The sequence below is a fragment of the Doryrhamphus excisus genome, linkage group LG19 (assembly GCF_037039965.1).
Source record: "Doryrhamphus excisus strain RoL-2023G ecotype Guam linkage group LG19, RoL_Dexc_Guam_v1.1, whole genome shotgun sequence".
NCBI classification, from domain to species: domain Eukaryota; kingdom Metazoa; phylum Chordata; class Actinopteri; order Syngnathiformes; family Syngnathidae; genus Doryrhamphus; species Doryrhamphus excisus.
The window spans coordinates 15129014-15149045 of record NC_136375.1 but is presented as its reverse complement, the minus strand read 5'-3'; the positions used below and the strand labels follow the sequence as shown (position 1 = coordinate 15149045).

The following is a 20032-nucleotide window of genomic DNA, read 5'->3' as shown; positions in this document are numbered from 1 at the left end:
CCGTGACGCCTCGTCTGCTCACCTGCAGAGCTGTGCGGCCGTCGGAGCTGGTTGGCAGCGTCTGGACCAAAGAAGACAAAGAGAAGAACTCGCCCAACTTGCTCCGAATGATCCGACACACCACCAACCTCACGTTGTGGTTTGAGAAGTCAGTGTCTTCCTATGTGGTGTGTTACACCAAACCACAACGTTTAACTGTTCTGGTGTGTGTGTGTGTGTGTTTCAGGTGTATCGTGGAGACCATGAACCTGGAGGAGCGAGTGGCGGTGTTGACACGCGTCATCGAGATTCTACAAGTTTTTCAGGAGCTCAACAACTTCAACGGCGTGCTGGAGGTGGTCAGTGCCATCAACTCTGTCCCCGTCTACAGACTGGACCACACCTTCGAGGTAAGCGGCTCACTTAACCACTCCGTATTCTAGTGGAAGTGGTTTAGTGGAAGTGTGACAGATCTTAGTAAGCCCGACTCTGTGTAGCTTTAATGCTAAGGAGCTGTGTTTGTCTCCCAGAAGCGCTATTGTAATGGTAATGGTAATGGTTTCATTTCATTTGAACATGCATCAGATTACAATTGAATGCATCCCATAATCAGTTCCCAGTTCCACATGTCCAAAAGGAGTAGGAAGAAGCAAAGCTTATTAAATCCTACCCCTCCATCTGGTACTTTTACAATCAGTAACTGTTACATTTGTTCACTTCCTGCTTTCTTAATATAGTTTAAGTTTTTATTTTGTATTATTTTTTATTTTTGTTTTTAGTTTATTTTTAGTTCATTATTTATTATACGGAGCGACTTAAAATACGGCGAATAAACCTGCAAAAAATGCGACTTATACTCCAGTGCGACTTATGTATGTTTTTTTCTACCTAATTAGGCATTTTTGGCCTTGTGCGACTTATACTCCTGATCGACTTATAGTCCAGAAAATACGATGAATAAACCCGCAAAAAATGCGACTTAACCTCCAGTGCGACATATGTATGTTTTTTTCTACCTAATGATGCATTTTTGGCCTTGTACGACTTATACTCCGGAGCGACTTATAGTCCACAAAATATGGTAAATAAACCCGCAAAAAATGCGACTTATACTCCAGTGCGACTTGTGAATTTTTTTTTCTACCTAATGATGCATTTTTGGCCTTGTACCGATTATACTCCGGATCGACTTATAGTTCAGAAAATATGGTAAATAAATCCGCAAAAAATGCGACTTATACTCCAGCGTGACTTATGTATGCTAACCCTTCAATAAGCTAGCGTTTGAGCGCCTCTTCATTCAACAGTGGCGGAAACCGGAGAGGGAATTGAGCGATGTTCATCACATTTTAGCTAATAAACACGTTACTCTTCGCACATCATTAAAACCCACTTTTGTTTATTAGGGGACCTAATTTGTTTTTGTTGTTGCAGGCGATACCGGAGAGGAAGAAGAAAATCCTGGAGGACGCAGTAGAACTGAGTCAAGACCATTTCAAGAAGTACTTAGCCAAGCTAAAGTCCATAAACCCGCCCTGCGTGCCTTTCTTTGGTGCGTCTGTTACCGTGTTCTAACCGGGCCGAAACAGCCTTCCCGTTCCGATTCAATCGCCTCATCGTCCCCTCTTCCACAGGTATCTACCTGACCAACATCCTGAAGACGGAGGAAGGCAACCCGGACTTCCTGAAGCGCCATGGAAAAGAGCTGATCAACTTCAGCAAGAGGAGGAAAGTGGCCGAAATCACAGGCGAGATCCAGCAGTACCAGAACCAGCCCTACTGCCTTAAAGTGGAGCACGACATACGGGTGGGTACATTTTCATTCCGCCGCCACATCTGGTTCGATCCCCGTGTGAGCCAAGGTGCGCGGTCGAAAGCTAAAATCCCTGACTGTCAACTTGACGTAAAAGATGTACTAAAGTACCGTATTTTCTGGACTATAAGTCGTTCCTGAGTATAAGTTGCACAAGGCCAAAAATGCATCATTAGGCAGAAAAAAACATACATAAGTCGCACTGGAGTATAAGTTGCATTTTTTGCGGGTTTATTTACCGTATTTTCTGGACTATAAGTCGCTGCGGAGTATAAGTCGCACAAGGCCAAAAATGCATCATTAGGTAGAAAAAAAACATAAGTCGCACTGGAGTATAAGTTGCATTTTTTTCGGGTTTATTTACCGTATTTTCTGGACTATAAGTCACTCAAGGCCAAAAATGCATCATTAGGCAGAAAAAAACATACATAAGTCGCACCGGGGTATAAGTCGCATTTTTTGCGGGTTTATTTACCGTATTTTCTGGACTATAAGTCGCTCCGGAGTATAAGTTGCACAAGGCCAAAAATGCATCGTTAGGTAGAAAAAAATATACATAAGTCTCACTGGAGTATAAGTCGCATTTATTGCTGGTTTATTTACCGTATTTTCTGGACTATAAGTCGCTCCGGAGTATAAGTTGCACAAGGCCAAAAATGCATAATTAGGTAGAAAAAAAACATACATAAGTCGCACTGGAGTATAAGTCGCATTTTTTGCGGGTTTATTTACCGTATTTTCTGGACTATAAGTCGCTCCGGAGTATAAGTCGCACAAGGCCAAAAATGCATCATTAGGCAGAAAAAAACATACATAAGTCGCACTGGAGTATAAGTTGCATTTTTTGCGGGTTTATTTACCGTATTTTCTGGACTATAAGTAGCTCCGGAGTATAAGTTGCACAAGGCCAAAAATGCATCGTTAGGTAGAAAAAAATATACATAAGCCTCACTGGAGTATAAGTCGCATTTTGTGCGGGTTTATTTACCGTATTTTCTGGACTATAAGTCACTCAAGGCCAAAAATGCATCATTAGGCAGAAAAAAACATACATAAGTCGCACCGGGGTATAAGTCGCATTTTTTGCGGGTTTATTTACCGTATTTTCTGGACTATAAGTCGCTCCGGAGTATAAGTTGCACAAGGCCAAAAATGCATAATTAGGTAGAAAAAAAACATACATAAGTCGCACTGGAGTATAAGTCGCATTTTTTGCGGGTTTATTTACCGTATTTTCTGGACTATAAGTCGCTCCGGAGTATAAGTCGCACAAGGCCAAAAATGCATCATTAGGCAGAAAAAAACATACATAAGTCGCACTGGAGTATAAGTTGCATTTTTTGCGGGTTTATTTACCGTATTTTCTGGACTATAAGTAGCTCCGGAGTATAAGTTGCACAAGGCCAAAAATGCATCGTTAGGTAGAAAAAAATATACATAAGCCTCACTGGAGTATAAGTCGCATTTTGTGCGGGTTTATTTGCCGTATTTTCTGGACTATAAGTCGCTCCGGAGTATAAGTCGCACAAGGCCAAAAAAGCATAATTAGGTAGAAAAAAACATACATAAGTCACTCCAGGGTATAAGTCGCACAAGGCCAAACATGCAGAATTAGGTAGAAAAAAAACATACATAAGTCGCTCTGGAGTATAACTCGCAAGAACAGCCAACCTATGAAAAAAAAATGCGACTTATAGTCCGGAAAATACGGTACATTAGCACAGCCACACTGGCTGGCATCTCTTCTAGGATGTCAAAATAAACGTGTTAGTGTGGATTAATCCAATTAGCCATGATTAATCTCATTAAAACTGTTAACACATGTGATCAATTGTATATTCCCTTCTTGAGTCTCTTTGCTCATTTAAAATGTAGCATGATTCATACTGATTAAAAAGCATTTGAATTTAATTGTGATTAATCTGAATTAATACATATGTGCTTACCAATGCTGTAAGATCTTCACCAGAAGCATAATTGGTTCTGCACATATGTGAGACCTACATCACTTCCTCCTTTTACAACATGACGTGGTGTGGTCGAGTGGTTAGCGCGCAGACCTCACAGCTAGGAGACCAGGGTTCAATTCCACCCTAAGACAGAATGAATGAGTTTCAGCAGGAAGAGCTTCAGACGGTGCGGCACCCCCTGATGGCCGATATCAACATGTACTCAACGCCCCCTTTCCTTTTTTTTTTGGACATCACAGAGGTTCTTCGAGAATTTGAACCCGATGGGAAGCAGGAGTGAGAAGGAGTTTGCCGACTACTTATTCAACATGTCCATGGACATCGAACCCAGGAACTGCAGACAACCGCCCCGCTTTGTACGTCTCTAAGCCGTCACCACTCTTCCACCCTCGTGGCTCAAAAAGTTCCGCTTCTAACTTCTCATCTTCCACTCGCAGCCCAGGAAGACCGCCTACACGCTGAAATCGCCCGGCATCCGCCCCTTGCGAACGTCTACCTCCGGCACCCTGAAGGGGCACCCGGTGCCCCTGGAGAGGGAGCCGCCCCACAAGATCACCTTCCGGAGTATCGCTGAGACTGAGCCGCCCGAGACACCGGCGTCCGCCTCCGTGCCCACCTCCCCGAACACACCCACCCCGCCGCAGTCGGCGTCATCCGACCTCAGCTCGGTCTTCACGGAGCACGACCTCAGCAGCTCCTATGGCGGTGCGTTCAGGGCCGCGTGGAATGTTTACAAAAATGACTCAAGACAACCTGACCTGACTTTCAACTTTTGTAGGTTCCAACTCAATTTTTGCTCCGGTTCTTCTGCCGCCTTCAAGTGAGTTTGGACCTCAGCCTTATGGGAGCCCCCCTGGACTGTACCATCTTAGATTTTGTTGTTCCTCTCTCAGAGTTCCAGTCTGTGTCCTGCGGAAGCCTGCACCAGCTCGGAGAGGAGCTGCTGAAGCCGCCGCCCCTACCGCCACGAAGGAAAGACACCATGTCTGAAGCCAAAGTAAGCCCACCCCCTACCGGGGCCGTATTGGACTTTTTGACCAGGTCTAACATCAGGTTCCGGAACTGGTGACCCACCGGTGTCATTGTTGTAACATTTCTACCTCTCTCAGCTCAGTCCCAGGTCCGACAGCCCCCCAGCCATCCCTCCCCGGCTGCCCCCGCCGCTTCCCAGGAACCAACCGCGGACACCGGCTTACAACGGCCCCCTGGACGGGCCCCTGCCCAGCCCTCCGCCGCCTCCACCACGCGACCCTCTTCCCGATACGCCGCCGCCCGTTCCCCAGCGGCCTCCGGAGAGCTTCATCAACTACCCCCTCAATCTCCAGCCCTCCCCCATGGGGCGCTACCACTGGGACTTCGGCAGCTCTCCCAGCTCGCCCAACACACCGCCCAGCACACCGTCGCCCCGTTTCCCCCGGCGGGTCTGTGCGCTCAGCGCTAGCCAGAACAGCCTGTGTCCGTTGCCGGCCCCCATCGCCGCCGCCGCCGCCGCCCCGCCCGTGCCCCCGCGCCACAACTCCAGCCCGCAGCTTCCGAAGCTGCCGCCAAAGACGTACAAGCGGGAGCTGCTGCAGCCGCCCCTGCAGGGCCTCTCGTTGGTGGAGAACAGCGACAGCAGCCAATGAGGTGAGCCGCCAGCGCTACTGATCACATTTAACTCCGCCTCTGCAGCCACGCCCCCCCCCTACTCGCCGTGCATCTCAGGGGTAGCTCCGCCTTCTTCACAAACCCTGTGTGCCAATGAGACGCCGGCGTGCCCGCTCATGAGGAGCGCCAAAACCTTTTTTGTTTGTTCGGTGGTTTATTTGGGCCGGGACCAAAAAAAAAAAAAAAAAAAGTTCTCACTCTAGCCCCGCCTTACCTCGTGTGTAGGGGGGGCGGGGCCTCTGACTTTGTAGCTTCAACTGTTACTCTCCGCCACGCCATCCGCTCCACCGGGAGCGGCGGCTGGAGCAGACTTCCTTTTCACTGAACGGTTGCCAAAGTCTTATTTTATGCGGGGGTTGAAAAGGGATTCCGTTTTTTTTTGTTTGTTTTTTTTTACGTGACATTGAGACCCCGCCCACCTTCTACACCTTTTATCCAACTCTACACTGTGACTGTTCACAAGCGAGCTGCTTTCACGTTGCCTTTACAAATCCAACGGGGATCCGCCAGTCCGCCATTTGCACACGGAGCTGGGGGTGGTGGGGAGGGGATACGATCCCTTGAAGGGCGTCGGCTATGATGTCAAACGGCGGCGCCACGTCTTAAAGAGAAGGGGCGTCAAGGGGGGGGGGTGTCGATTAGGGTCAGCAAAGCGGGCACTAGCGCCAAAATACCTACCTTGTTTGTTTTTTTTTGTTTGTTTGTTTCTTAGTAACCTTTTTTGTTTTTGCTTTTGGAAAAGACTGAAAGAGAAAAAGCCACCAATCGCGCTCGGATGTGCCTTTTTTTTATTTTATTTTATTTTATACTTTACGGTAAAAGCAAAAAGTGTCTAATATGCTAAGTGAAAAACAAGTTGCCTATGTAACGTTTAGACAAAAGCTATATACCATGAAAGTGTACATGTTTGTGGATACAGTGTATGTATATATATGATATATATTATATATACATATAGCATGTATACACTTACTCAATCATTTGTATAAAGTGACTTCTGTATTCAACCCACATCGGCATCTGTTCAGTCCCAACAACGCCCAGCAGTAATCCATGACGCTGCAGTCGGATAAAAACAAAGAAAAAAACACACAAAAAGCCATTTTGGTTTTTTTCCTCCTCGTTAGCCAAGCGACGGCGGGCACTTAAAGGGACGTGTGCTTCACCTTCGTCACTCATTCCGGATTCCTGACTTTATTTTTGGGGAGAAACACACTCGTGCACTTTAGGGCCGTCCCGTCGAGGAGCCGCCGCTGTTGTGGAGTTTTTACTTTCGCTCGTCTTCTCCCGCTCGCCACAACAGCACGCTGCTTCTCGCATTTATTTTATGCTGGGTTTTTTTTTTTTTTTTTTTTTTTTTGGGGGGGGGGTGTCTTTGCCAGGAGACCAGTCAGTATTTGCAAGGTGGCCATCTTTTGTTTTCTTGGCTCTCTTTGACGCTAATGTGGCCTTTTAACTGCTTTGTACTCATTCGTGGTCTCATGACTAATAAATCACACAAGTCTTATTTTCTACTTGGAACGCTCGCTGCTCTTGTTTCCGGAAGCTAGTGAGACACTTTCACAAGTACGGCAGCTTCCCTTCGCTATTCCGGACCTCACCTAGTGACTGGCAAAAAAAAAAAAAAAATCATACTCATACTGTAAAACCATCAAAATAGGAATAAAAAAAGGTTTTTAACAAGAATAATATCGGAATATGAGGAAAATAAGTTTACTCACAACGTTACATTTTAAAATAGATATTTTTTATGTTGTAATATAAAGATTTTTTTTTTGGACAATTTAATTTGCTTTTCTACCTGTATGACAAAATGGCCCTCGCAGGAAAAACCTTAGGACACCCCTGCCCTATAACATTCCGGTCTTACACGTCAGCTCTTGTCTAAGCATCTTCCTGCTGGAAAATGTTGAGGGCCTTGCGAGACAGCGCCATCAGCAGAATTCATAGCGGTAGCGTTGTTTTTTTTCCCCTGCAGATGGCGCCATCCAACTTCTTTACAAATAGAAATACTAGACTATAAGCGGGGGGGGGGGGGGGGGGGGGGGGTTACCGCCGCCGCCTGTTTCCTCATAGTGGCCTGGGGTGTCTGCTTACTCAACTGCAGAGAGGATTTGAAAAGCCATATAATAATAATATATATATTATGTATTTAGTATATTTCTCACCATAAATATTAAGTAAAACATACGCCTTCACCATGCGTTTTTTTTGGGGGGGGGCGTTGCCTAAATGAAGCATGTTCAAGCATAAAAAAGACTAACTGAAGTAAAACATAAGGAAGACATTGGGATGATATGCTGTATTCTACACTGGCCACTAGGTGTCAGTAATGTTCCATTGATGAAACAATAGCCACCGTACAAAAACACAATGCTAACAAGGGTGAGTCTGCATTATGTCTTATTACTTTTATTATTATTATTATGGCTACAGAGGAGTGTAAAGGTGACTAGAAGGCCATAAACGCGAACTACAAAAATATTCTATTTGGAAATAAGGATTTGGAAATAAGGATTTGGTGGAAATTGACAGAAATTTGGCACCGATTAACAGTGATAAACGAGGGATGACCTATTATATTTATTACAACATTGTAACATACAGTAAGTTGGTCCATGTGTAGCAGCTTTACAGATGCCATGTGTGATTGACGTGCAAGCGTTGATCGGTGTTTCGGCTATTTCTTGTATTTTCTCTCCCCAAACTTCAGCTTTACAGATGCCACCTGTTACTAATGTCTATGGAGGCTAATGGAGGTGCGGCATCCATTACAGAGGAGGCTCGCATTGGAGGAAATGCACTATTTTTAACTCATGTGGTTGGTTTCTGTCCCATGTCCATTTTAAAGGTCAACTTAAACTTCAGCTTTACAGATGCCATCTGTTTAGGAACTCTATGGTGACTCATTGAGGTGCGGCGTCTATAGGAGTGGAGGCTCCCATTGCAGGAAATGCAGTATTTTTAACTCTTGTGTATTGTTTTTGTCCCACGTACAGGTCAAGGATCATATTCAACTTCAGCTTTACAGATGCCATCCGTTTATGATTACTATGGTGATTAACTAAGGTGTGGTGTCTATTACAGTCGAGGAAATGCAGTAATTTTAACTCCAGTGGTTTGTTTTTGTCCCACGTGCAATTTAAAGGTCAACTGAAACTTCAGCTTTACAGATGCCATCTGTTAACGAAGTCTGTGGTGACTAATTGAGGTGCGGTGTCTATTAAAGCGGAGGCTGCCAATGGAGAAAATACGGTATTTTTAACTCCATTGATTTGCTTTTGTCCCAAGTCCAGTTTAAAGGTCATCTTAAACTTCAGCTTTACAGATGCCATCCATTAATAATGTCTATGTTGATTAATAGAGGTGTGGCATCTATTAGAGCGGAGGCTGCCAATGGAGAAATGACGGTATTTTTAACTCTATTTATTTGCTTTTGTCCCAAGTCCAGTTTAAAGGTCATCTTAAACTTCAGCTTTACAGATGCCATCCATTAATAATGTCTGTTTATTAATTGAGGTGCGGCGTCTATTAGAGCGGAGGAAGTGCGGCGGTCCTTTCTAAAAGAAGTTTAAGGTCAGATAAAATGTCAGCTTTACAGATGCCACGTGTTAAGGTTCAATGGCAGTTTATTGGGGCACGGTGTGTACTTGAGTGGAGTGGAGTGGAGAGTCAAACGGTGCTGCATGGTCCCTCGCTGTCCTCGCTATCGTCCCACAGAGTTCCACTAGGCGGCGCCACCGAGAAGTTGGGTTGAGCCAGCAGGCCCGGTCCTGGTCTGAAGAAGACAACAGGTGAAGGGAAGTCCAACAGTCAGGTAAGATGGGTCCATCTCACCTCAGGTTGTCCCTCACGGCCACCAAGTTCTGCCTGGAGGACGTCTGGACCGGGATGAAGCCTTGCCTGTGGTCCTTCTCTGGAGCCGGGTTGGCCTGCAACACCAACGGTCAGCATGTTTGTGGACACTATTAGCTTAGCACGATGCTAAGCTAAGCGATGCTGACCTGCTTAGACGGGTCGTCCCAGATGGGCCTGAAGGCGCTGTTGGCGCGGAGCGGAGGAGAGCCAGTCCTGACGCTGACCAGCCTCTTGCTGGCCAGGCAGGAGGTGAAAAGGCTGGGCCCGTCTGTGAACGTCCTGGTGGACTTCCTTAGCGGGGGATGGGGGGTCAATCTGGGAATCTGCCACCTGAGACAAACGCTCCTCTCGGAATGCTGCCGAGGCTTCAGGAGAACCGGGACCTGGTTGTCATCCTCGTCCTCTGGCGCCTCCCTGCACAGGGCGCCGTCAGGGCTGCAGGACGTCACGGAGGAGTCATCCAAGGCTGAGGTGTCCCCGTCCGTCGTGTGCTCCTCCAGGTTCTGGTTTCCGTGGTGGGCATCCAGTTCTGACGCTCCTTTCCCATTGTGCCGGCTGAAGGCGCCCCGGCCCGAGCCGCTGGTCTCGCCCCATCCCGGGGTGTCCTGAGTGAGGAGCCCGGATGGGCGGAGACGCTCTAGGCATTTCTTCCTCCTCACCGGGCTGCAGGACCAGCACTCCAGACGCAGAGGGTGGCCAACGCCGGACCCGTTGGTGAGCCCCAAAGACTCTCTGGCGAGTCGGAAGACAAGCGGAGGTGTACGGTTGTCTCGCTTGTCGTGCTCTTTATGACCAGCGGATGGCGGCGACACTCACCCCGGTGCTGCAGTTTCTCCTTTTGCCCTCTGAGGAGCGCCGCTGGAGATGTTGGCAGATGATCCACCAGCCGTGACGTCACAGCAACTGATGCAAACGCACACACTCAGGTACACAATGCCGTCGTTTTACCAGGCATAGCAGGAGATTGGATGGGAGATTATATGGTAGAGTGTATAGGAGATTATATGGTAGAGTGTATAGGAGATTATATGGTAGAGTGTATAGGAGATTATATGGTAGAGTGTATAGGAGATTATATGGTAGAGTGTATAGGAGATTATATGGTAGAGTGTATAGGAGATTATATGGTAGAGTGTATAGGAGATTATATGGTAGAGTGTATAGGAGATTATGTGGTAGAGTGTATGGTAGATTGTATAGGAGATTATATGGTAGAGTAGATTGGTTAGGAGATTATATTGTAGAGTGTATGGTAGATTGGTTAGGAGATTATATGGTAGAGTGTATGGTAGCTTGTATGGTAGAGTGTATGGTAGCTTGTATAGGAGATTATATGGTAGAGTGTATGGTAGATTGTACAGGAGATTATGTGGTAGAGTGTATGGTAGATTGTACAGGAGATTATGTGGTAGAGTGTATGGTAGATTGTATGGTAGAGTGTATGGTAGCTTGTATAGGAGATTATATGGTAGAGTGTATGGTAGATTGTACTGGAGATTATATGGTAGAGTGTATGGTAGATTGTATAGGAGATTATATGGTAGAGTGTATGGTAGATTGTACTGGAGATTATATGGTAGAGTGTATGGTAGATTGTATCGGAGATTATATGGGAGATTATATGGTAGATTGTATCGGAGATTATATGGTAGAGTGTATGGTAGATTGTTGCACGCCATGTCTGATTGACCGTTGTCCCTAGATTGGTTAGGAGATTATATGGTAGAGAGTATGGTAGATTGTATGGTAGATTATATGGTAGAGTGTATGGTAGATTGTGTAGGAGATTACATGGTAGAGTGTATGGTAGATTGTATAGGAGATTATATGGTAGTGTATAGGAGATTATGTGGTAGAGTGTATGGTAGATTGTGTAGGAGATTATATGGTAGATTGTATGGTAGATTGTATAGGAGATTATATGGTAGAGTTTATGGTAGATTGTATATGAGATGATATGGTAGATTGTATGGTAGATTATATGGTAGATTGTATAGGAGATGGTATGGTAGATTGTATGGTAGATTATATGGTAGATTGTATAGGAGATGGTATGGTAGATGATATGGTAGATTATATGGTAGATTGTATAGGAGATGGTATGGTAGAGTGTATGGTAGATGATATGGTAGATTATATGGTAGATTGTATAGGAGATGGTATGGTAGAGTGTATGGTAGATGATATGGTAGATTATATGGTAGATTGTATAGGAGATGATATGGTAGAGTGTATGGTAGATGATATGGTAGATTGTATAGGAAATGATATGGTAGATTATATGGTAGATTGTATAGGAGATGATATGGTAGATTGTATAGGAGATTATATGGTAGATTATTTGGTAGATTGTATAGGAGATGGTATGGTAGAGTGTATGGTAGATGATATGGTAGATTATATGGTAGATTGTATAGGAGATGATATGGTAGAGTGTATGGTAGATGATATGGTAGATTGTTGCACGCCATGTGTGACTGACCGTTGTCCCTCCTGGTCGTCCCACCGCACGTCTTCCTCCAGGATGACGTGACAACGACACAAAACGTCCCTGAGCGCTCGCTCGGTGCCCAGCAGGAGGCGGCAGTCAGGATGTTCCTTACTGGTCCACTGCAGCAGGTTCTCACAACGGGAAGGACAAAAAGAAACCTTGGATATTTTCCATGGTAACTCCTGTGTGCGTGTATGAGGTATTTTTACCAGACGTGAAGTATACGTAGCTACGGTGTTGACCGCCATTTTACTTTTCTAGACTAGATGAGGTTTTGTTTTCTGGGCGGCTCACCTGGATGTGACTCAGGTAGCAGTGGACACGGGACACGGGCGACAGAAGAAGCGAAAGGACTTGGATTTGCTCCTTTTCCGCTCGGCCATTCTGTCGGCACACAGTCCAAGTCATCAGAGCGCCACAGAGTACACACACGTACGCAGTACTACGAGTACCCCGTTGATACCACAGTGAAATCCTCCCACCTGCTTCTCCTGTCTCTCTTCAGCAGGAGGATTGGGTCCGCTGATCTCCAGCGAGAGGAAGGATGCCAGCGTGCTGGTGTAGGCCACGTACATGTCCGAGAAAGATGTCTGCATGGTGAATATGCAGGGTTAGTGACCTCCCCCAAGGCTTAAACCAGCGCTTCTCAAATAGGTCAATGCAGACCTACCAACAAGTATCCAAGATAAATAGCAATGTATTAACTTTTTTTAGAATGAAAACAAATATGTTTTTGAAACTTGAAGTAATTCATTTTTACAATTTAAATATAGTATGTCAACCTAATGTCATATTTTAAAAAATCTATTATAAATAATACATTTTGGATCATTTAAAAATAGTATAAAACATAAATATCAACATAATGTAAATATTTTGGAAATGTTTTTAAATGCATTATTTTGGTAACTCATAATTTTTTAAAATATTTATTTAAATTAATTAATTTATTGGATCATTTAAAAACATTTTTTTAGATTTTAAGAATAGTACAAATATTGAAAAGATATTTTAAATAAAAAACAATGATTTTATTATATTTAAATACTGTATAAATGAAAATAAATACCAGTTTAATGTAAAGGTTTTTCAATGTTTTATTTTAAATGAATGTTTTTTTTTTAGAATTTAAATATTGTCAAAATATTTAACATAAATATCAATATATTTGTAAATATTATTTCTAAATGATTTATAATTTTTTATTATGTAAACATTGAACATATGTCAATGTGATTGCGTCAATATTATTATTAATAATATTAATTATTAAATGAAAGTATATTGGCTGAAGTTATTAAAGACGTTTTTTTTAGTTATTGTTAGTCTTTTTTTACCAATATATTCTTTAAATGAATTATGATTTTTATAGTAATTTATCCGGCCACTAGCAACAATTATTTGTGTTAAAAAATCATGAAATGATTTAATGAAACAGCAATTTGTCTATTTCACCACCAGATGGCGCCACTACACTGAGTGCTATTATCCACCGGTGTGTCACAATGATTTGTACCTTTTTAGTCATATACTAGTGCTAACTCGTGCTAACTATTGACTATGACAGTTTTAAAAACTCTTCCGTTCCTGTTCCTAAAGTTGCGTACGTCGTTTTGTCCGACGAGCTGCACCAGGATGTCTCCCACCAGAGACTTCCAATGTTCTCCAGACAGTCGCTCCTGCAGGGTGTTCCTGAACAGCAGGTGGCGCTGCAGCAGCTGCTCCACAAGCTTGACAAACGTCTCACTTCATGACAAGAAGAAGAAGAAGCGTTTTTTTACGTCAAGAGTCAAGAGTGTTTGTTTTACTGTCGAAACAACACGTACCGAGTTTCAGACGTCGTCGGCTTGTATTCGTCGTACAGCGCGTTTAACGTGGACACGTATTCCCATTCGGAGTGGAGGAGCTGCAGCGCCACCTGGTGTCGAGCATCTGTTTAACAACAACAACAACACGTTTTTTGTTCACTTTGTTTGGACTGATGCACAATTGTTTTGATTTGATCGTTTCAATATAGCATCATTACAAAACGTATTTAAATAAGTATTCAAATACTTTAAAATGTGTATTTAAATATTTATTTCAAGGTAACGTCATTATTGTAAATCATTTCATGAGTCGCTTAGAAATCTGCCTTTTCATACCGGGGGAAAAAGCTGCAAAAAATATTAAGTATAGATAAAGACATTTATATTTTATTATTTATTATTTATTTTAATTATTATTAATTTTATTTATTTATTTTATTATATATATATTTTTTATTTATTTAGAATTATACAAACTTTTTTTTAAATAATTACTGCTTACTTAGTAGTTTCTAAATAATAATAATTATTATTATTATAATACCTTCATATAATATGGCCTTGAGGATAAAGACAATAACAGTGCAATGGCTCTACCTAGTGGTGAAATTGGTGAATTACAGTTGGACAAAACCTTAATAATGCAAAAAAAATGAAGTACTTTAGATTTAAGATTAGGAACTATATGGATTTTTTAAAATGATAATTATTACTGCTGCTTATATAGTATATATATTTTTCAATAAAAACTAATTACTAGCTTAATTAATAATGCATCTTTTGGCATGTTGATTGTACTTCCTGGAAAGTAGTACATGTCCATATTTGTGTTCTTTCCAACCTGTTCCTTCGGTGAGACCAGCTTTGAGGCCTTGCAGGAAGCAATGGAGGAGGGCTTTTCCTCTGCATGGAGCCTCTGAGGACCACGCCCCTCCCGCAGACGAGCGGTCACACTGGCCCCGCCCATCAGCTGGATGGCTGTGTCAGGTAAAGAGTTGAGATGGTATGATGGAGAAAACACACCTGCCTGTCCATTTTGAGTTCAAGGTGGCCACAGTTTGACCCCGGAACAGATTAATTTTACAACCGTGGTTTCTTTTGGGAATGTCAAACAAGAAGTCTCACTCGGAGTTGTTTCTTACGCGTCTTGGTCTGCAGAGCCGTCTTCGTCCTGCGGAGGTCGCCGTCCGTCGGCGCACAGCTGCAACACCTGACAACGCATCACGGCCAGCTCCTCCTGTGGACCGGCGACAGGACATCTCGTCAGCAGGCCAGTGCAGGTACTACTCCGAGTACTACTCCGAGTACTTCTCCGAGTATTCACGGCTGGCTCACCTTCAGCGACTCCACCAGAGCCTCCAAGCGCACGGCTTTCTTCTGACAACGCCGCCTGTTCTCTTCCAGCTCCTCACGCAGGAAGGAGTCTCCGTGCTGGATGTGGGCCAGGTCCAGGACGGCCCCCGTCAAGCCCGTCCTAAGCTCAGAGACCATGCTTTGGAGCTGACGAGAGGGATGCGAAATGTCTCTGAAAACTTCACATTGGTGAGCGGCATTGACACTTTCGAACAGGTAGTGGAACGTATGTGCTATTTTATCAACTATTATTGCTAACAGTATAATTATTCAAATTATTTATAAATGTATACTATTATTAACATGTAATGTAATATATCATTCATTTTATATTTTATTGTAATTATTATTTTTATGTTATATTGTTATAGTATATAAATATATAATAATATTTATTAGAAATATAGTTAATATAATATATTTAATATAATATAATTAATTATAATGAATATAACATAATTATAATTAAATTATATTTAATCATATTAAATAGGTATGACTTATCTATATACAAATTAGTATTAGTATTACTATTTAGTCCTTGAAGACAAACAAAAAACAATTAATGTATTTGATTTTATTATACATAATTAAGTTTTATTCATAATATATTATTGTCTAGATTACTTTTATTTTATGTTTAATTTATCTTATTTTTTGTATTCTATATTTCATATTAAATATAACATTAATATTTATTAAATCTAGCTTTTATTGTTGATAAACAATAAAATATGCACCTGGTAACAACCAATCAGCTGTAGTGTACTATAATTTGTACTAATGATTAGTTATTTTTATTATATTATAAATATAGTGTCTGACAAACAAACCGTTTTGACGGAAAGCACAAATCCAAGGAAATACAGCAGGAGTAGGTGCAGATTGTGGAAGATCTAGAAAGCTTTCTCTGTTGGTTATTGTGTGTAGCTGCTCTATAGGAGTCCACAACTCAATACAAAGGGTTGAAAAATGAGCATAATCGGTCCCCTTTAATTCCACCCATGGCCCGCCTACAGGCACGGCCATTGGTTGGGGGAGGGCGGAGCGCTTATCCGGCTTACACACACGCCCATATAAGGAAGCGCATCCCTCTGTGACATCACAAAGGGGAAGTTTTACCACGCCCTTTTGAAACCCAACGTTTTGAGCCATCCCAAACGTCTTTCAGGACTCACTTCCTAATGTCCAAACCTCATGTTGTGAAACGTTGGCATGGTCTAACACAAGAATACAACATTCTAACTACATTTATTATTATTATTATTATTAATATAATAATAATTCAAATGTATGTAGTACATGCTTTTCTACATTTGTGTTTATTACCTTGGAGATTTCAGTGACGAGCTCCGCCTCCTGAGGCTTCATGACCTGCCTTTTTTGAAAAAAAAAAAAAATAAGAAAACTGCCTCTGATGCTCCGCAATGGCGTGCCAATGTTCAATTCAGATAGAAATAATGATTAATAATAATAATAATAATAATAAGGAAATCTCTTATTTCACACACAAAACAACACACGTGATGTCTGGTTGTTGGTTTAATATGCAGAAAAATACATGGAATGCTGAGGCATGAGTCCAAATGTCCTATTTTTTTTTTTGTGCTACATTTGTGTTTGATTCTCTGTTTGCAATGTGTGCTACCTGCTCAAGCACGGCCCTGCCAGAAGCCCCCTCCGCTAAGGAAGGAAGCAACCCGCCAAAGAGCTGTGCATGCCCTGCAGGAGGTCAGCCTGCTGCTGCCGCTGCTGCTACTACTTCTGCCGCAGCCAAAATCTTTGCGCTAGCACAACGACCATGCGTCTACAAACTGCATAAAACACAAAAATCATGATTTTCTTAGAAAATCATCTATCTGGAATTTTTAGACACATTTTTATTTCACCTGCAAACTAAATGTATTGGAGTCTCAATGGCAAAATACAATGATAAAATATGCTGGAAAATGATAGAAATATCATCTTTTTCAACTTACCTCAGCAGGAATGATCAGTAGGCTCTTTAAAAAGAGGCAAAATGCTTCAAATGTCCCTTTTCTCTGCCCGTCTAAAAAGATACAACTTGTTTGGAGCGTGGCAGTTTGTGTTTGTGCTGCAGCTCCGGGTGGACAGCAGATGTCCTGCGTGACGTGATCACCGGGAGCACAAACCACGCAGCAACACACTTCAAATACTACATGAGCACAGGTATATATATATATATATATATATATATATATATATATGTATATAACAGGTGTTTACTTAGTACAAATCTAATTGGGTGTATTTTTAATTACGAGTATTGATTTTAATCTTTTTTTGTGATTGTAAAACATGCAACAGTCTACTTAAACATGTTTTTTCATTAAAATAATATCTTAATTGAGCTAAAAATTCAAATACCTGGCAATTTTCTTTAAGTGGAAGAAGACTTGTGCCCCACCCGTACAATCTAACCTGTACACTAAAATCAAGCCACCCCCGTATGTCTTTCTTTTTCCTGGAAAGGCGTGGCCACAACATCGTCCGTCGCTCTGATAGGCTAATACTCTCCTGCACTTTTCAAATCGCTGTGGCAGCTGACTGACTGCGCTGTCAAAACATTCGACAACAAAGCCTCGTAAGGAAATGAAGACAAACCTTCACCGATATTTAATTAAGCTGTTTACAGATATATGTGTATTGTATCTATACTGTTTTTCCAGCTTGAGTTTTTATACGCGTAGCTTCGATTTCATAGCCTAGCTACACGGCTAATGCTAGCAACTCCCGTAGTAGTTCTTAGTTGTCGTTGGCGTCAAACACGATAACTGTTTTTGTTCCGTTTTGAATACCTTTTGCGCACACAAATGACGTCATTGTATGTCAACTACCACTGCAACATTTATAAACATGCTGCTGTCAAAATGTTTCATATGAATAACTACTTCCTGTGCCAATGTGTCAGAAGCCATGAGGAACAGCGAGTTTGACTCTTCATCCGAAGAAGACGACTCGGGACAAGAAGAATTGACTCCTTTTGACATCTCTTGGTGGGTTCTGTCTGTCTTAAAGCGTCTTATTATTATTATTATTATTATTATTATTGTCAAATGTCTAAATAACGGACATACTGCCCGTACTTTCAGGTTGCCTTTGGCTGAAGTGGAATCCTCACAGTTCCTCGGCATATGTGCACTTCCGGGTAGCGTAACGTGATCTGAAATGTTTTGTCCTGCACGTGTGAGCAATTGATAATTCAAAAATGATTCTATCTTTTCATATCCTGTTCAGGTTGCAGATACAAAGATATCCGCAGGAGCCTGCAGAGAGACGTCGGTGAGGCAAGACCCCTTCAAATGTTTGGAAAATGTCCGTCAAATCGAGCGCACACTTTGTAAAGTACCGTTTATTGCCTTGCAATGAGCAGCAATCCTTACATTTCCGGTTATTGAAATCCCTCACGGCGTAATACATAAAATGCATCAGCACACTACGAAATTACTGTTACGGGGTAAAAACATGACATTAAAAGAAAATACAATAAATAATGTCGAACTTGGGAGAAAACTTTATTCTTCTCACAACCATTAACTCACATTCCTTGCTACGTGAGACATAACCGCACACCTTGCAACCATAACAGGAAGAGAAACCCCCTTTCCCTCGCGCCCACCCCTCCGGTTGGCAACCACTCCCCTATCGATCGTTCCGGGGTGAATTATGTACCGGTAACCTAACACTACAATAGTTTAAAAATATATACAACAGTCATAATAACACCATAAGAATACATTTCATTTGTAAACTCAAGTTAAATAAACTTGATATTCTACTTAGTAGAAATTTCCACCAACACAAATACTAATATGCAAATTAGCCAATAATGCAACGCCCCCCACTCGGCATCCCTGCGTGGAACTACATATTGTTATCCTTCACAGAGGAGCTCCACAAGCAGGGCGTGCGGGATGTGTACGTGCTGTGCACCAGAGGCGAGCTGGCCAAGTACCGCGTGCCGTCCCTGCTGGAGGTCTACCGGCAGAGGGGCTTCACCGTGCACCACGAGCCCTTCCCGGACGGGGACACCCCTGAGTTCGAGCAGTGTTGCCGGATCCTGGACCAGCTGCAGGACAGCCTGGAGAGTCAGCACAGGACCATCATCCAGTGAGTGGAGCTTTGCCGGTGTTCCCCATTGATGAGATGCCCAGTGATTTTCTGACGTTTGTCTTCCTTTTCAGCTGTTATGGAGGTTTGGGGCGCTCAGCGTTAAGTAAGACATTTTTTCCCCGCCTCGTATGTTAGATTTCTGACGTCACTTTGACTCTTTTTTTTTCTTTTATGTGTCCAGTCGCCGCCTGCCTGCTCATTCAGCTGTCCGTAACCATGACGGCCAACAAAGCCATCGACATTCTTCGGGCGCTCCGAGGGGGTGGAGCCATACAGACCATCAAAGTGAGTATTGGAAGTTCTAGCCAATCAGAGAACGATCTGACTAACTCGAAAGTAAAGCAGGAAAGCGAATATTGACAAAGTTAAAAAAAAAATGAAAAAAATTCTGAAATGAATTTGCGTCAAATATTAGTCTTTAGTGAAGATAAAGCCTCACTGAAGATAATTGATAAGAAATTATCAAAATGATTAACACTAGTAAGGCCAACAGTTAGCCTCGCTTTTTCGTGTTTGTGGACGTCAAATCACCGGACTCCATGATTGTCACGTGAAAGGAATAGCCAATCAGAGAACGATAGGACTGACTAACACGGAAACAAAGCAAGAGACCAGAATAGTAACCGGTAGTTAAAGAGAACGATAGCACTGACTAACTCGGAAACAAAGCATGAATAGTAACCTAAAGTTAAAAAAAAGACTGACTTCTGAAATGAAATTGTCAAATATTAGTCTTTACGTAACGTGGCCTGCAAGCCTCACTGAAGATGATATAATTAACACTAGTAAGGCCAACAGTTAGCCTCGCCTTTTCGTGTTTGTGGACGTCAAATCAACGGACTCCATGATTGTCACGTGAAAGGAATAGCCAATCAGAGAACGATAGGACTGACTAACGCGGAAACAAAACAAGAGACCAGAATAGTAACCGGTAGTTAAAGAGAACGATAGCACTGACTAACTCGGAAACAAAGCATGA

The 20032-nt window shown here is 42.5% G+C and overlaps 3 protein-coding genes across 7 annotated transcripts in view; 2 read left to right on the top strand and 1 right to left on the bottom strand.

The window, feature by feature from the left end:
- Nucleotides 1-7144, top strand: part of sos2 (son of sevenless homolog 2 (Drosophila)) — a 32469-nt gene extending 25325 nt beyond the window's left edge. The window contains exons 15-23 of the mRNA XM_058056986.2: nt 29-148; nt 227-389; nt 1414-1531; nt 1614-1786; nt 4002-4118; nt 4200-4467; nt 4541-4582; nt 4656-4759; nt 4872-7144. Of these exons, the coding sequence (XP_057912969.2) occupies nt 29-148; nt 227-389; nt 1414-1531; nt 1614-1786; nt 4002-4118; nt 4200-4467; nt 4541-4582; nt 4656-4759; nt 4872-5387 (1621 nt within the window). The 3' untranslated portion in view covers nt 5388-7144. The remainder of the gene's footprint in view (nt 1-28; nt 149-226; nt 390-1413; nt 1532-1613; nt 1787-4001; nt 4119-4199; nt 4468-4540; nt 4583-4655; nt 4760-4871) is intronic.
- Nucleotides 7145-9020: 1876 nt separating this feature from the next.
- Nucleotides 9021-16931, bottom strand: LOC131107209 (uncharacterized). Its single transcript, XM_078799201.1, has 15 exons — nt 16899-16931; nt 16568-16733; nt 16249-16297; nt 14902-15066; nt 14709-14803; nt 14408-14544; nt 13585-13690; nt 13366-13504; nt 12241-12348; nt 12053-12142; nt 11750-11889; nt 10084-10170; nt 9414-9999; nt 9247-9341; nt 9021-9187 (listed from the first exon to the last, which is right to left on the bottom strand). Exons 3-15 carry the CDS (start codon nt 16288-16290, stop codon nt 9082-9084), a joined length of 1896 nt encoding a protein of 631 aa, XP_078655327.1. The 5' UTR covers nt 16291-16297; nt 16568-16733; nt 16899-16931; the 3' UTR covers nt 9021-9081.
- The window catches only part of cdkn3 (cyclin dependent kinase inhibitor 3), a 6191-nt gene continuing 1273 nt past the window's right edge, over nt 15115-20032 (top strand). The window contains exons 1-8 of one of the 5 annotated variants that reach the window (XM_078799204.1): nt 16373-17109; nt 17413-17524; nt 17855-17936; nt 18033-18088; nt 18178-18222; nt 18828-19050; nt 19125-19156; nt 19235-19338. In XM_078799204.1, coding sequence (XP_078655330.1) covers nt 17857-17936; nt 18033-18088; nt 18178-18222; nt 18828-19050; nt 19125-19156; nt 19235-19338 — 540 coding nt within the window. In that variant the 5' untranslated portion in view covers nt 16373-17109; nt 17413-17524; nt 17855-17856. Of the gene's footprint in view, nt 15136-16372; nt 17110-17386; nt 17765-17851; nt 17937-18032; nt 18089-18177; nt 18223-18827; nt 19051-19124; nt 19157-19234; nt 19339-20032 lie in introns of those variants that run through there. The other 4 variants (XM_078799202.1, XM_078799203.1, XM_058057044.2 and 1 more) reach the window with 4 other exon arrangements.